Source organism: Chelon labrosus, assembly GCF_963514085.1.
Source record: "Chelon labrosus genome assembly, chromosome: 7".
Classification (NCBI taxonomy): domain Eukaryota; kingdom Metazoa; phylum Chordata; class Actinopteri; order Mugiliformes; family Mugilidae; genus Chelon; species Chelon labrosus.
Genome location: NC_140343.1, coordinates 16,534,246 through 16,548,635, shown reverse-complemented (window position 1 = coordinate 16,548,635; position 14,390 = coordinate 16,534,246). Strand labels below are relative to the sequence as shown.

At 42.7% G+C, this 14,390-nt stretch overlaps 1 protein-coding gene across 1 annotated transcript in view; it reads right to left on the bottom strand.

The window, feature by feature from the left end:
- celf5a (cugbp, Elav-like family member 5a) overlaps positions 1-14,390 on the bottom strand; it is a 169,724-nt gene that overhangs the window by 21,748 nt on the left and 133,586 nt on the right. Inside the window, exons 4-6 of the mRNA XM_084548114.1 lie at positions 10,628-10,756; positions 8,229-8,308; positions 263-409 (exon numbers count right to left, since the gene is read on the bottom strand). Coding sequence (XP_084404240.1) covers positions 263-409; positions 8,229-8,308; positions 10,628-10,756 — 356 coding nt within the window. The remainder of the gene's footprint in view (positions 1-262; positions 410-8,228; positions 8,309-10,627; positions 10,757-14,390) is intronic.

Below are 14,390 nucleotides of genomic sequence, written 5' to 3'. Positions count from 1 at the left end.
AATGTACTTCGGGACTAATGCTGCTTACTGTGGCTGAAGACAACGCCATATAGGGGTAAAGGAAAACATTAAAACCTTGATGGCTACTGCAGCGTTTTCATCCCTCTCAGCAACAACTTTCACACTCAAGTGGTCATTCAATAGAACAATAATAGATATATCATTTGCAATTAAATTTGTGTCTATTACCCAGGTTAGGTAATAACCCATTTGGATATCTACACATATACTGCACATGCTACATATGCCATTTCCAACTCACCGCATGTGCGTAAGAGCTGTAGGTGCTGAAGGGAAGGGCGATGGCTGGGTTAAAAATGCCAAACTGCCCAACCATCTGCTGCATACGTCTGATGGTGCGCTCCTTGTCCGTGTCGGCGAACTTGACCACCAAGCTGGAGGAAGCACCCTGTGGAGGTAGAGGGAACAACACCAACAAACGCAAAAAAACAGAAATCATCATTAAGATCAGCGACACATTCAGAGACAGCCGGGAACAAAAGCTTTAAACGTCCAATACAAATGCATTAAAACTGTTATTGGGTTATTATTTCAAATTTCTTAGCGTGCCATGTTCATTAGCAGAAACAACCGCTGTTAACATCAATACCTAGCGAGCTCCTCTAATTGCATGTCAGAGATTGCTTTTGTGTTTTTTCCAATTTTCGTCTAGCGGTGGGAGCAGCATTCTAGACGCAACATCAATGCACATTTGTATTATTGCATGGAGTCGTTCCTCCTTATTTTGCGGCTGGCTGGCATGCATAAACATGAAAGTAACAGAGGTATGCGAGGAATAAAAATACTCTGCTTATTGCGTGAACAGCTCTGTGGGCAGATGTGCCACAAAAAGGCTTCGTTATTTCAATCAGTGTAATATATATATACAAAATCCCTGGGGGCAAAGCAGCTTCACTCAGTATAACATAAATAGATTTTATTTTCTCCCAGCTTTTCCCCTCTTGTACAGTACAAATATGTAACCTCAAAACTGCTTTCCACGGTTAAGGTTAAAATATCTGCAATGCACGGTAATTTAAAATAAGAACCATGATGGGCAGTGGTTCCTGTTGACCTTGATGAAAGTGTTCTTCAAACTAAATCTTTTTTTAGGGCAATTTCTCTCATTCTGTCCTCGTTCCTTTTCAGCCTCCGCTCCCTCTCCGTGGCTCTGGCTATCCACGGCTTTACCAACACTGTAACCTCTTTTTGCAAGCCAGTAATGAAACCAGCAGGTGTTTCTGCCACACACCCTTCATTAAGAATCTTCAAATGATTTAGTGCTACAGTTGACCTTTAGCGTGCTCCGCCTTTCCTCCCCTCTGTGCCCCCAAACTGGCCAATCGATCCACATAAAAGGCCGAAATATTACTCTGATCTGACAGGGTAGAAAGGTTGTGTGTCAGTCACAATAAGAGGCCCCCTGAAATTGATGCAGCGTTGTCAATAACAGAGGTGAGTGGTGAAGTGCCTGGATTGAAGGTTCGGGATTTGATACGGTGCTAAAAAGGGTATTTCTAAGTTTGGATCTGGGTGAAATATGAGGAGCTGTGTTTGATCACGGGAATACATTACAAAATGACGTCCATAAAAACAGATTGCTGGGTGGTTCATGAAAGTTTTTATTTTATTTTCTGCGTGTTTTTCCTCACTGATGTCTCCAGCTAACAAAGATATCAACAGACAGCAAAAGATGTTCAACGACAGGCATTGGACCTTTCAAGTGTAGCATATGGATTTTATGCTCCTCCTTTCCCTTTCTCCCCACTTTTCTCAATATTCCCTCTAGCCTTCTCGCCTTCTCCTCCAGGCTTTCTCGCTGGTTGAATCACAGGCTTGAAAGACTGCGTGGGTGAATGGCCAGTTGGTTAGTTGGCTGTCTGACTAAACGACTGATTGTCTAGTTAGTTGAGTGATTGACTGACTGCAAGGCTAGCTGGCTAATAGGCCCACAGACTAATTGTCTTGACTGTCAACCTTGCTGACACCTGTGCTCTGGTCGGTTGAGTGACTGATTGTTTTTGCCGCCTACTGTATGTGCCATTGTGGCACACTGGAACAACACTTTCCCTGTGCATTGAGAGCTATGTATTTTTCTGCAAAGGACCACAACAGAAACAAGAGGTGGAAGAAACACCTCACAAACCTAAGTCACTTCGATGTTACCACATTTGCAGGTTTAGGCTTTGTCTGTTGTGTGTATCCACCTTTTACTATGTGCATCATTAAAGTTATTATGAGGTTTAGCGTTGGAGAGGGCTGTGCAGAACCAGAATACAGAGGAGATGAGCAAGCACTTGCTGAATATTTTACTCCCTCTCATAGTAAAAAAGAAGCTATTAAAGGCCTCCCATGCCCTCTCTAACTAAGACAGAGATTTGTAATCTGAGAAGATTAAGCTGGAACTTTTGCAGTCAGCCTCTCTTCCAACTAGAACTAGACTGGAGCGTTCCTGCGTGAGTAATAGAAACAAGGTTTATTGCGAATTGACCTGTCTGGTTATATAAGAGCTTTGTGCCGTTTTCTTTCATACTCTTGCATGTATGTCCCACTCTTTTTCCCAAGGTCTATACACTGAGATTGCCCTCCCACTGGTTCTCCTCAGGACACCTAAATCTTGCGGCTTGTCGGCTAAGCATCCGACGCCACATTTGTTTATCTCAGAGGTTTTCCCATTTAGGCCTGTCAGGATATCAGCAAGCAGAATCTCCATTGCTATAAAGAGAAGAGGATGAAGTGTGAAGTGAAAGTCTCATTAAATTTTTAAGCTGCCAAGTGTGAGCAGAATCCCCCTGCCGGGCGGCTCCCGGCTGCCTGGAGAGCCACTGAAGGAAGGGGAGTTAAACAGGGAGGATAAAAAGGCGCTACAGAGATTTAGAACCAAAAGAAAAGTCCGCCTCTTTACGGTTCCTACTCGTTGCCAAGGAGGGTTGTGTTGGTGCCTGTCCAAGCCGCACACTCTCATGTGGATAAGGGAGATAAAGCTTCACACCTAGCTTTACAGTATATATTTTGCTTTTTGTTTTAAAGTTAAAACATATGCCTTTTTTGAAATAGTGCAGAAAAGTTAGAAGGAGGACTGGTTCTGTTTTCTGTATGTGAAAACTAACTTCCCATGGAAATGTTTGGCTCTGCTCATGTATTTGAACAAGCCTGCCATCCTCTATAGTACACATATATTGTAGGTGAAAGACTTTTCAACACCACAAGAAAAACAAGCTTTTTCAAAGTTTTTTTTCCCAACAAAAATACAAAGAGAAGATGTTTTTTTGTTTTTTATGAAAAAGCTAGTATTAGCAAAAATAACTCCTTCAAGGTGTCGTTTTCTGTGTCTGACATTTTTTTTTCACTCTTTGAGCAAAATTCTTTCAGCAGAAAATGTCAGCGAGTTCACTGTTTCAAATCTGCCCATGACATTTCAATGGGATTCAATTCTGGGGTTTTACCAGACCATTTCTCCATTTCTTATTTTCTAGCCATTCGGTGGTGGATTTGCTAGTGTGTTCAGGATTATTATCCTCTTGAAAGGTCCACTTCCAGTTCAGTCTTAACTTCCAGACAGATGGCCTTACATTATCTTCAAGCACTCTTTGATATGATGCAGAATTCATGCTTGAATCAATGACTGCGAGCTATCCGGTCCCAGAGGCGGCGAGGCAACTCCAAACCATAACATTTCCATGGTCATGCTTCACAGCTGCTATGAGGTTCTTCTCAAGTAAAGCTGTCTTTGGTCTGCACCAAACATGTGCACTGTTAGTGTGGCCAAACAACTTTAGCTTTGATTCATCTGTCCAGAGCACATTATACCACAAGCCCTTGGTATAATGTATTCCATATAGGTCTTTGTCTATACGTTCATCAGAAAACTGTAGTTTTGCCTGTTTTGGTTCTCCTGTAACGCCTCCCATGCAGATCAAATGTGTGCAGTTTTGTTCTGATTGTAGATCATGCCACATTGACATCCACAGTTTCGCTAGTGTACATTTATTTTTTTGTTTTTGGATTTCTTTTGGCAGCTGAATTTACTGGAGCTTGCCGCCCTGGATACAATTTCACTTATTTGAAATTGACACCACTTGAAGATTATTTTGACTGATTTCAAACAATTTGGAGATCTTTGAAGTCCCTTGCAAGCCTCACAGGCATCCATAACCCTTTTTCTGAAAGCAATTGGAAGTTCTTCATGAGGATGCCCCACATTTCAATAACAAAGAGAGCAACGGACCCTAGATGTCCCAAGACTCTTGACTGCCCTGAAGCAAAACATTTATTAAGATTTGCTGTCTTTCTGATCAGTGTTGTTTCAGCATTCATATAACACTCTTAAACCCCTCAACTTACAAAGTTAAACTTGGTTAAATGGTTAGAACCACTTTCATTATTATTATATAAAGAAGCTTAAATTAGCATGTATCAAACACACAATTATTGTAACTGAAAAATATATTTTCAATCTTTTTAAAAAGAACTAACATAAAGTTAATTAAACTTAAATTTACTTACATTTATTTAATGAGAAGCTGCAGGATGTTTTACGATGAACAGAAATCTTTCATGGCTGTAAATAAAATAAATGCTGCAGCTTTTACTGCATCTGAAGAAGCTTGTTTCTCCTCAACATATGCAACATATACTTAATTCATGTCTTAATTTGCATGGTGGTATTCTGTGAATATTGTCCTAATACAGCATTACTGTGCATCATACCAACCCAGAAACATAAATACACATCCGCTTTGTGGTTGGCTACTAAAATAATGGATGACTCTAATCTGTTAGCTTATTAGAATGTAAATTTCCTGGGTATATACTACTGACCTAACTCATAGATATGAAGGCAGAACATTATTTAATGAGCAGCAACACAGATCTATCATCCCTCAGTTTTTATATGCCCCTGTGCTGCCTGCCTTTCTTATTATTTAAGGAAAATAACAAAAACGTGATCTTCACATTGAAACCTTACTAAGGATCACATCCTGGGACTCCTGGCGCTTACATGTGTGTGTTCACTGTCTGAAGTAATAGAGATTTGGCTGCTGGCGAATCTCATTTTGATTTTTAGCCTTCTTTTATTCTTCTCGTCACTCACAATCACCCGGCTCTCTCTTCTAAGCAAGCTTTACCTCATTTGCTTTCCTTTGTTGTGTGCTTATCCTTCCATCATCCCGCTCTATCTCAGTTCCTGTGTCAGCTGAAACTGCCTCAAACTCAGCGAGTGAAAAAACTCAGCACGGCTCTACGGACCTGACCCACACCCCTCCCTTGTCTCCGTGTAATTCTGTACTGGGACTTACTTCCTACATGGCCCCGCTGAATCCCAGCAATTTGCTCGACAGCTCTAGTTTTTAAATGTTTAATTGAGCCGCTCGTATGCTGAACTGTAGCAGTGTGAGCGTGTGTGTGTGTGCGCGCGAACATGATAGCTAGTGGTGGCAAAGACACGATGGTGGAGTGTGTCTTAAAATGTGATCGGATAGGATGTGACGGGGATCCAGCAAAGGTCTTTTATGTGACCTTCTGATACAGTGAGATTCTTAAACTTGAACTATGACGCTCTAAGCATCATGTCTGATCACGTGACAATAACAACATGGACGCCTCCGAGGAGACAGGTGAGGAGCCCAGTGGATCGTTGCAGCCAACTAGCAGCGGTTCATCAAGTGCGTGGAAATACTTCACTAAAGATGAAGACCATACTACCGTGCAAGCAAGTTAGCTGTGATATACAATTAATGAACTACTGCAATGGACAGTCATCAGAAAAGGCGTCTGCTAACACGAGCAGAGGAACGGTCCAAATCCTCTCAACAACAATTCTCAATTTCACCAAACGTCCTGCAACAATTTGCTGGTGAATTTCATTGTCATTGTACTAGCTGTGAAGGATTCAGAGATTTTTTTTATTTATTTTTTAACCCAGCTCCACTATCCCATCTTACAACACGCTGTGGAGTCTATTAAACTATTAATAGACTCCACTTTCATTACATAATAGTCGACATTAAAAAATTTGAAGCCGTGCAACCTCTAAAGCCTACGTGAACTATCCATACAGACACTGAGCAACATTCCCGTGCACCTTTTCCCGCATTTTTTCTTTCCTTTCTAACTCACTGATAGAATACATACAAAATGCCCAGTCCCACTCTACATGAATAACACAAATGTATTCCGCTCAAGTCCTCCGAGCTGGAAAATAAGATCAGTCAGGGAGCCTTTGACCCTACTCCGTGCCTGCGTGAGCATGTGACAGTGAAACAGTGAGTGGGGCAATACCGAACGAGTGTGAGAGCTCATGCGTGCCAAACACAAAGTGCTGTTTGTAGATGTTTATGTATGCACACACGTATTCACGTACATGTGAGTGCACTCTCATGTAAACTAAGAAGCACGCGTTCGTGCTTTGGGGTGCTGGCAGCAGATCTATCAAACCGCTCTTGTTAATATTTGGTGCATTTCAACACCTCAGTCGCCGCTGCTACTCGCTTGGCTTTATTTATTGTCATCTGTTTGACTCTGTCCGTCAGCCATAGCCTTGGCTTGGCAGCAAATAATCGCACAGACCATAGATCTGTTGGTTCAGTTTGTCTTTTTTCGTCAGAACATTTTTATTATGTTAGAGATTTAGAAACAAGACAACTGCTTTTATCGTCTACAGGTTAGCTGTCCATGGTTTCTACTTCGTTCTTTTCCTTCTTCAGGTATAAAATTGAATCCAACCCCACTGAAAAATGTATGTATTCTTCAACTGATATGTTTTTTACGTGACTTATTTTCAAGTGTGACTCAAATACAATCAAAGATGAGCTCCACTGGACACACAGGATGTATGCTCCATGGTTCTTTCCAGGATCTCCACTACACTGATGGACACTTTGCTCTGAATAGCACTGTCCTGCTGAGGCATAATAGTCCACCGGTGCTCCGCTAATCTCTGCAAGGCAGGCACACTGTGCCCTCTCCTCCAGCAGCCACAGGATATGAGATGCTGATCAGATTTCTATAATCAATTTACCAGAGCAGGAGGTATAAATCCTGTCCATTCACTCATTCTCCCTCTGCCCCCATCTCTCTCTCTGTCTCTCACACTCTCTCTCTCTCTCCGACTCTTCCTCCCCACCCTTCGGCACCCTGCTTATAGTTAGATGAATAATTCAGCAGCCAATGTGGTGAAAGGTGGAGTAAACAAGTCTATTGCCTAATATCCCGAGAGGCTGCCAAAGAGAGACGAGCCAGGGCAGAGAGCTAGCAGAGATAGAGGGATGGAGCAACACAGTGAGAGGGTATCTATGGAGAATGGACATCCAGAGTCTCTCCTCATGACCTGCAGTCATTTGCACTTAGATTGACTCAGAGGTTGCGCCAAAATGGCACCACTGGCTTTAAGTAGTTCTTGCTGCTTTCCTCTCTTGAGCCACACATTGGCAACCATTAATAATGAAATCATACAGTGAAACACAACACCTGTGAGAGAGAGTGGGCGAGAGTTCAGGGTCTCTGCCTCTCTGAGACGAGAGTTCCCAAACCAAAAAAAAAAATAAAAAAACGAGGATAAAAGCAGAGTATACTTCAGGCTACTGTATAATACAAGACGTGACTCTCTGCTCGCCGAATGTCACAGAGAATAACTCCATTCAGGTTTGGAGAGCAGAGTATGAGGAGTCTTTATTTTGACACAATCAGGTATACAGAGACCGCACCTATAAGCATGGAACACATACAAATAAGCAGAACAGCTTTTTGTGCTCATAGTAAATCTAATGCAGAGAGAATTCAGAGGACACTGTGTGCTTACATAACGAGCAAATGTAATCTCACACTGGAGTTATATTCACTGATTATGCAGGCAGAACTACTGATTGATGACTCACCCAAAATTCAATTATCACTCTAAACAGTTTTATCTGGAAATAAGATTAGGATTTTTTTTTTTTTTTTTTTTTACCATGTTAATTAAAGAGGCAGGCAAAAAGCTATTTCTGGTCGTATCTGTTTTTAAAGCCGCGATATTTATGAGGACGGTCGCACTTTCTATAAGTCCCTTTGGTTCCTTCGGGTAAGTTCGAAACTAATAGTTTACAGTTCCAAACCGAGAGAGGCAGATAGCACTTAACTATTGTGAGATGGAGACTGTGTGTACGTGCTGTGAATGCGCCGTGGTGTGTGTGTGCGTGTATGTTGTGGTGTGTGCTTTTGTATTTGAAGGAGAGAGCTGTACTCACTGGCATGGTCTGGCTGCCGTGGAGGGCGCTGATTGCAGACTGAGCCTCAGTATGTGTGGAGAACTTAACGAAGGCGCAACCTGGAAGAGAGAACAGATGCATGCCAGACACGCACACACACACACACACATATGGTACATGTCAATATACAGTAGTTCAACTGGATCATCTATAGTCAATCAAGCGAGCATTTAAAAGCCCACTGTATATTAATTAAAAATGTTGAATTATATCTGACACCGCTGAAATCGCTGTGCAGTGAGAGGCTCTCGTTGCACAGTGGGCTGCCCCACTCCAGGCATTAGGCAGGCAGACAAGCAGGCAGAAGCTGCGGGCTAAACATTGCACTGATGAAGCAGAAAAGCATGCTATTTAGCACCACATGCCTGTCTGTGCATATTAAACACTAGCTAAACTGGCCAAACTCACATAGGAGACCATTTGAGGACTATTGTTCCCTGAACAGGATGCTCTGATCAATATTTGTGGACATGAAAAAGGCTGTCTGAAACCGCAGAGCTCTTTGCTATAATGACTAGATTATGTCACGACAAGTTTGACTGCTTTTTCACAAACGCTATTAAAGACGTCTGTAATCATATTCGCTGGTCTCTATGTCTGAATGCTCACTCCAAATATTAAAATATTACACTACATTTATTTATCCAGGTGTCCTCCTTGACCACTGGGATGCATGAACTTCTGTTACATAATAAATGAACAGATACTCTCAGAGATACATGTGTACCCAGTCCATTACTCTTTCATGTCTCTGGAGTTAGTGTATCAAAACTGACAAGGCCACAAAGGGAACAAAGACGACTTCTAACTCTTTACACAGAAACTGAATCCGGGTAAGTTGCAAAGAGGCAGCAGCACTATTCGCCGACCCACCATTTCCTCTTATAATTACACCCTATTTCACCTAATTTCATTTCATTTCAAGTCTCTTTTTTTCTCCATTATTTAATCTTTCATATGTTATTCTTCTTATCATCTATCCTGCTTGACCCGGCTGCCCCGCCATTCTTCCTCTCTTAATGGGCTTACCCCTGTGGACACCAGCCGATCAAGATGCCCATTCAACTGTCAAACTATTGCCCCCTACTGAGATATGGATGGAAAAGAGCTCACGATGACCTGAACAAGGACTTTGGTGCAGCAGTACAAACTACACACCACTATAATTATGCCTTTAACTGAATATAATCTGCAAGCCATGCGTTGCCTGTGCCCATATTTTTTTTTTTTTTAATTAAACCAAATATGTTTGTTAATATGAAACTGAAACTGCGGAACAGCTGCAAAGCATGAAACATTTACAGTAATTCTGTGCAAATAGGGTTTTTAGTGGTTTCTAAATTCAAAACAGATCTGTTTTCAGTGAGTGATATTTTATGAGGTTGGCTAAATAGATAAAATTTAATACAACAATATAATAAATATATTAAACAAACCCAGTATAAAGCTTTGAGTGTTTCAGCTCAGACAGATGACTAAGATAGAGCACAAATATTGCACAGCCATTAAAGTGGAATGCAACTTCCTTCCGCTGTCCTCCTCATCCTCACAGTGGGGACACTTGAATTGTTTTGACATCCATCTTTCCTCTCTCCATCCTCCGAACCACTGCCGAGTCAGAATGCTCTGTCTTCAAAACCCCTCAGATATAATTCCACAACAATTTCCATAAGCGCTGACCGGGGAATAGGCTTTAGAAACATGAAAAACAACTAGTCCCTTTGCTCTTTGCGGCATGTCAGAGGAAATTGATGTCTCCAAAAAGTTTTGGCTTTCTCAAAAAGGCCTGCACGATATCACCGTCACGGCACCCCAGTTACAGTGGAGGCCAGGATCCAAAGGAAGAAAATGCTTTAGAGTAACACCGCAAAACAGTAAAGACAGTGAGGAATAGTTATTATGGTAGCGTAATAGCTTTTTCAAACTTACATGCACTTTTTAAATTCACTGCTGTATTTGATCACACAGCTATTGATAACATGGGCTGTACTGGTTTGTGTAAATGTAGCGTAAGTGGAGGAATGTATTCTGATCACCTCCTTATCTACATCATATCCATTATTTTATTAGAATATGATATCACACTTTGAGCGTTCGGTGTCCCAAACATGACAATAACACTACAAGCCGAAGCAAAGGGACAAAGTCAGACCAACTAACTATCTACTCAGCGTCTCTCCTAGCTCCTACCAGATAATGTCAGACATCAGTCAGACAGTATTTGATACAACAGTGTGAACTTCTTTGTCACCGCTGGAAGCCGTTTCGCACATCAAACCGCGTTCAGATATTTGTAATGATGCATATCGACGCTCACTCACGCTGTCACTTCTCTGTCAGGGACTCAAATAAGGCTGTCAGCTGCACCGCGCTCCTACCTTTGCTGTTTCCGTCGGGACCTCTTAGGACCGTGCACTCCTCGATGACTCCGTAGGGTTCGAAGAGGCGGTACACGTCCTCCTCGGTCTGTTGTTTGTTCAGCATCCCGACAAACAACTTCCTGTCTTCTGGAACAAAAATAAGAGACACAAAGGGTTATAATCATAACTTTGACCACAATTATGAAACCAGTAAAATACATCCGTGAAACATCGTAGCTGTTGGTGGAACAGCAATTTAAAAAGGACTCTTTTTTTTTTTTTTTTTTTTTTTCACAGAAACAAACACAGTTACACGTTCACAGATCCTTGGCACAGTAGAGGAACTGTCTAGTTTATTTAGTGCTAGCTGGGCTGGAGTCATATTATATTATCTCTTTTCCAGGACTGATCATTTTAAATCTCCAGGATAAGTGGGTTTAGTCCCATATGGGCACATATACTGTAGCTGCTGGATGGAAGTGAGTGGTCATTGGCTGGAAAGAAGAAAGGATAGAAATGGTAGACTAATGAAGAGGTTTCTCAAATGCACACACACAAAGGCACAGAGACCCAAGACAATGAGCGAGTCTTTGGTCCTTTAAAAGCACCAGGGGCTCCAGGCGGCTCCAACCTCCTACACACCGCGCTGTACTGGCTCCAAACTCTGTTCTTTCTTTAACTTACTCCCTCAACTCTCCCTTTATTCATCTATCTCGTCCCTCTGCTTTCCTTTTTCTCGCGCTGATTCTACATTTTTGCCCCTCATTCTTTCTCAACTGCCTCCCTCCCTCTTTTCCTCTCTTTATCTCTCTCTTACTCTACTAATTGCTGCTGATCCAGTGTTTTTTGTGTAGCCAGAGAAATATTTCAGCGTGCTCTTCAGTGAACAATGGCGTGTCTCTCCAGTGAGCAACGAAGGCTGGGAGACATGCCATGAATAACGCTGACTTTTCAATAGATACCCTGTATGCTATTGAGTCCTGTTAAATGCTGTGGGATCTGATCTTTACCTTGACCTGACACATTGTGTTTACTGATGTACTCTGGCCTTGTATGATTAATGCCACAGTGCAGCGTGTCTCTGCTGGTAGCATGAGCACTAAAACCTTCCCTTTATACAGATTGTTTCTGCAACTCTGACCTGTGAAGTCGCAGCAGGGAGACTGAGTGAGAGACAGGGGTAGCGGCCGCCGCTGCGAAGACGTTGAGAGCAGCATAAATCTCTGCCAGAGGTATTGCCCCGTGTCAGGGTGACCTGCGACGACTTGCCGAGTGTGTTGTGTTGTTGTCGTGCCCTGACCCAGACACGAGCCGATACCCACCTTCCTACAGTGTGGCACGGCAGAGAATGCATGTGGACACGGCACCCAGCTAGGGTTTCAGCACTCAGCACAACCAATGATGCACCTTTAAAATAATCACCCGTGTCAGAGCGTTGTCTAGGGAGGGGCGTCCCTGGTGCTGGGTCCTTATTGCAAGTGGCAGGATCAGAGGCTATGTATCAAAATGGAAGTGATGCAATGTGACATCTGTCAGGGTGGATTGGAGAGCATTTATCTGCAAAAAAAGGAAAGCCCTGAACTGGAAAATGAAAGGCCAAGATGGTCCTTCCTTTCGCTGGAGGGGGAATATAAATTCTGAGGTTGGATCGGAGAGATGAGTCAAGGGTGGGGGGTTGGGCTCGGCTGCACAAATTTCCCTGAATGCCGCCAGACCGCATCTCGTACGGTGGAGAGGCGCACGCGGAAAGCACACGTTCGACAGCAGCCGACGTTTGGTTTCCTCTTGTCCCCACTCTGACTGTAACTTCACTCTTCAAGTAGCTAAAGCTGGTCTGACAAGTACTGAATTAATGCATGACCTTGATGATCAGTTTCATGTGAGCTGCACTCAGACGATCACGCTTTACACAGCTTACATGTGGCATGTCTTCAAATAAGACTCTTGCGTTCATCCTTCAGTTCAAAGATGGATGACTGGGAAGTTACCTCCAGCTGAACAGAAACAATATTTATAGGAAGTGTAGAAGAATCATTAGCCACTATATATCACAAACCATGTGTAATATTGGTTCACAGTGAGCTACACACTCCGGAGTCGTGTTCAGTCTCTCTTTCTCGCTAATCTGAAACACATGCAGGTGGTGACTGCAGAGTAAAGAAGGTGTGACACGATATCATTTATTTTTTATTTTTACAGCATTTAGTAGAAGTTCTTCATCTGTGACTGAGAGAGAGAGATGGAGTACACGCTCAGTGACGTAAATGCGCTTTGAAAACAAGCTAACAACGCATGAAAACAGATCATCTAGGAGATCTGTTCCACCGTCTAGGATTCTGCTCTGGCTGCTCTCAACTAAAACGCTCCATTGGGAATTCAGGTCTTGTGTTCATCGCCAATAGAAACATTATCTCATTTATCTACAACACTGCAGCACAGGCAGTGTGCAAACACACGCAAACAGAGTGCAAAGCACCTACAGTCATTTACACATTTCTGACAGAGGAGGAGGGGAAAGGGGTGCGAAAAAGGGACAAAGGCAGGGAGGAAAAAAATTACATGGAGAAACTAGGATAGCCTGGTACAGAGGATTAGAGATGACAGCTCTCCCACCATGACCACACACACAGGATACACGTGAGTGCATGCCCCACTGTTAACTATCTTGTAAGAGCATATTGACTTTTTTCAGTGACAACACCTTGACCTTCGTTAGTACAGCTAACCACTATTGTTGCTAGCTTCCACCCACTAACTGCAGCTGCACAATCCTCTCAGCGCCCCAGGCTTTGTTCATTTATCTGTTTTACGTTATGCTGCGGCTAATTGATAAGCTGCTGCTAGCAGCAACTGCAGCTCCCGCTAATTGCTGGCTTAGCGTCCACTGCTGCATGACAAGCTGCAACACACATATAATCTTGTTTCCTCTATTCCAGTCCATTGCAAAGCTGGACACATATTTTATGAGTATGTGTCCAGCTTCCAAAGTCTTAGGTCTGTGGTCGGTGTGCGTTTATTTGCACTGATTTCAAAATCTGGATCTTTATCATAACATAAATTTACTGGGTAGCAACCTTTGACAAAAACCTGGACTTGCTAGACCATGGTCGGCTGCATTCAGTCAGGAGCACTCATCCATCACTTTTTGATTTTCGCTGGGTAAAATGCAAGGCCTTTCTCAAAGGATGCCGCTTTGAACTGGACCATTAAGCCAGCATTCTTCTCAACATGAAGAATGTTTGTGACTGGATAATGTTTTTATTGAGCGGTCAGTCACACGCGGCCAAGAAACATTCTGCTGTGCGGAAAGGTTAAAACACAATTAGCAACAAATGCTGTTTGGGGCGACTGTCTTCTCTTTTCCTGCCTTCAAAAACAGGTGCCTCATCTTTCCGTTACAGCTTTTCACCTGCGGTAAATGGCTCCTACCGTTCAGATTAACACAAAACGAGACAATAAATCATGTGTTTTCTTTGGCTGCTTGCAACCTGACACAGCGCAGTCAACGTGAACATTACGCTCCGTAGTAGTTAAGATGAATTATCATCACCTAAACAATTCGGGGGTCCAATAAGCAGCAGCGGGTCTTCAGTGAAAACGGCGCTGCATGCTGGTATTAGGATGCATTTACAGCTCACTGTGGCAGAGCACTGTATGCAACTTCATTGTGACGCGCCACTGGTGTCCGGAAATTCACCCACCCATCATGTTTAATTTACTCTGAGATACTAAACAGATGCTTGTTTGGAATAAATGCATCGGAAATTAAACTCCAGAGTAA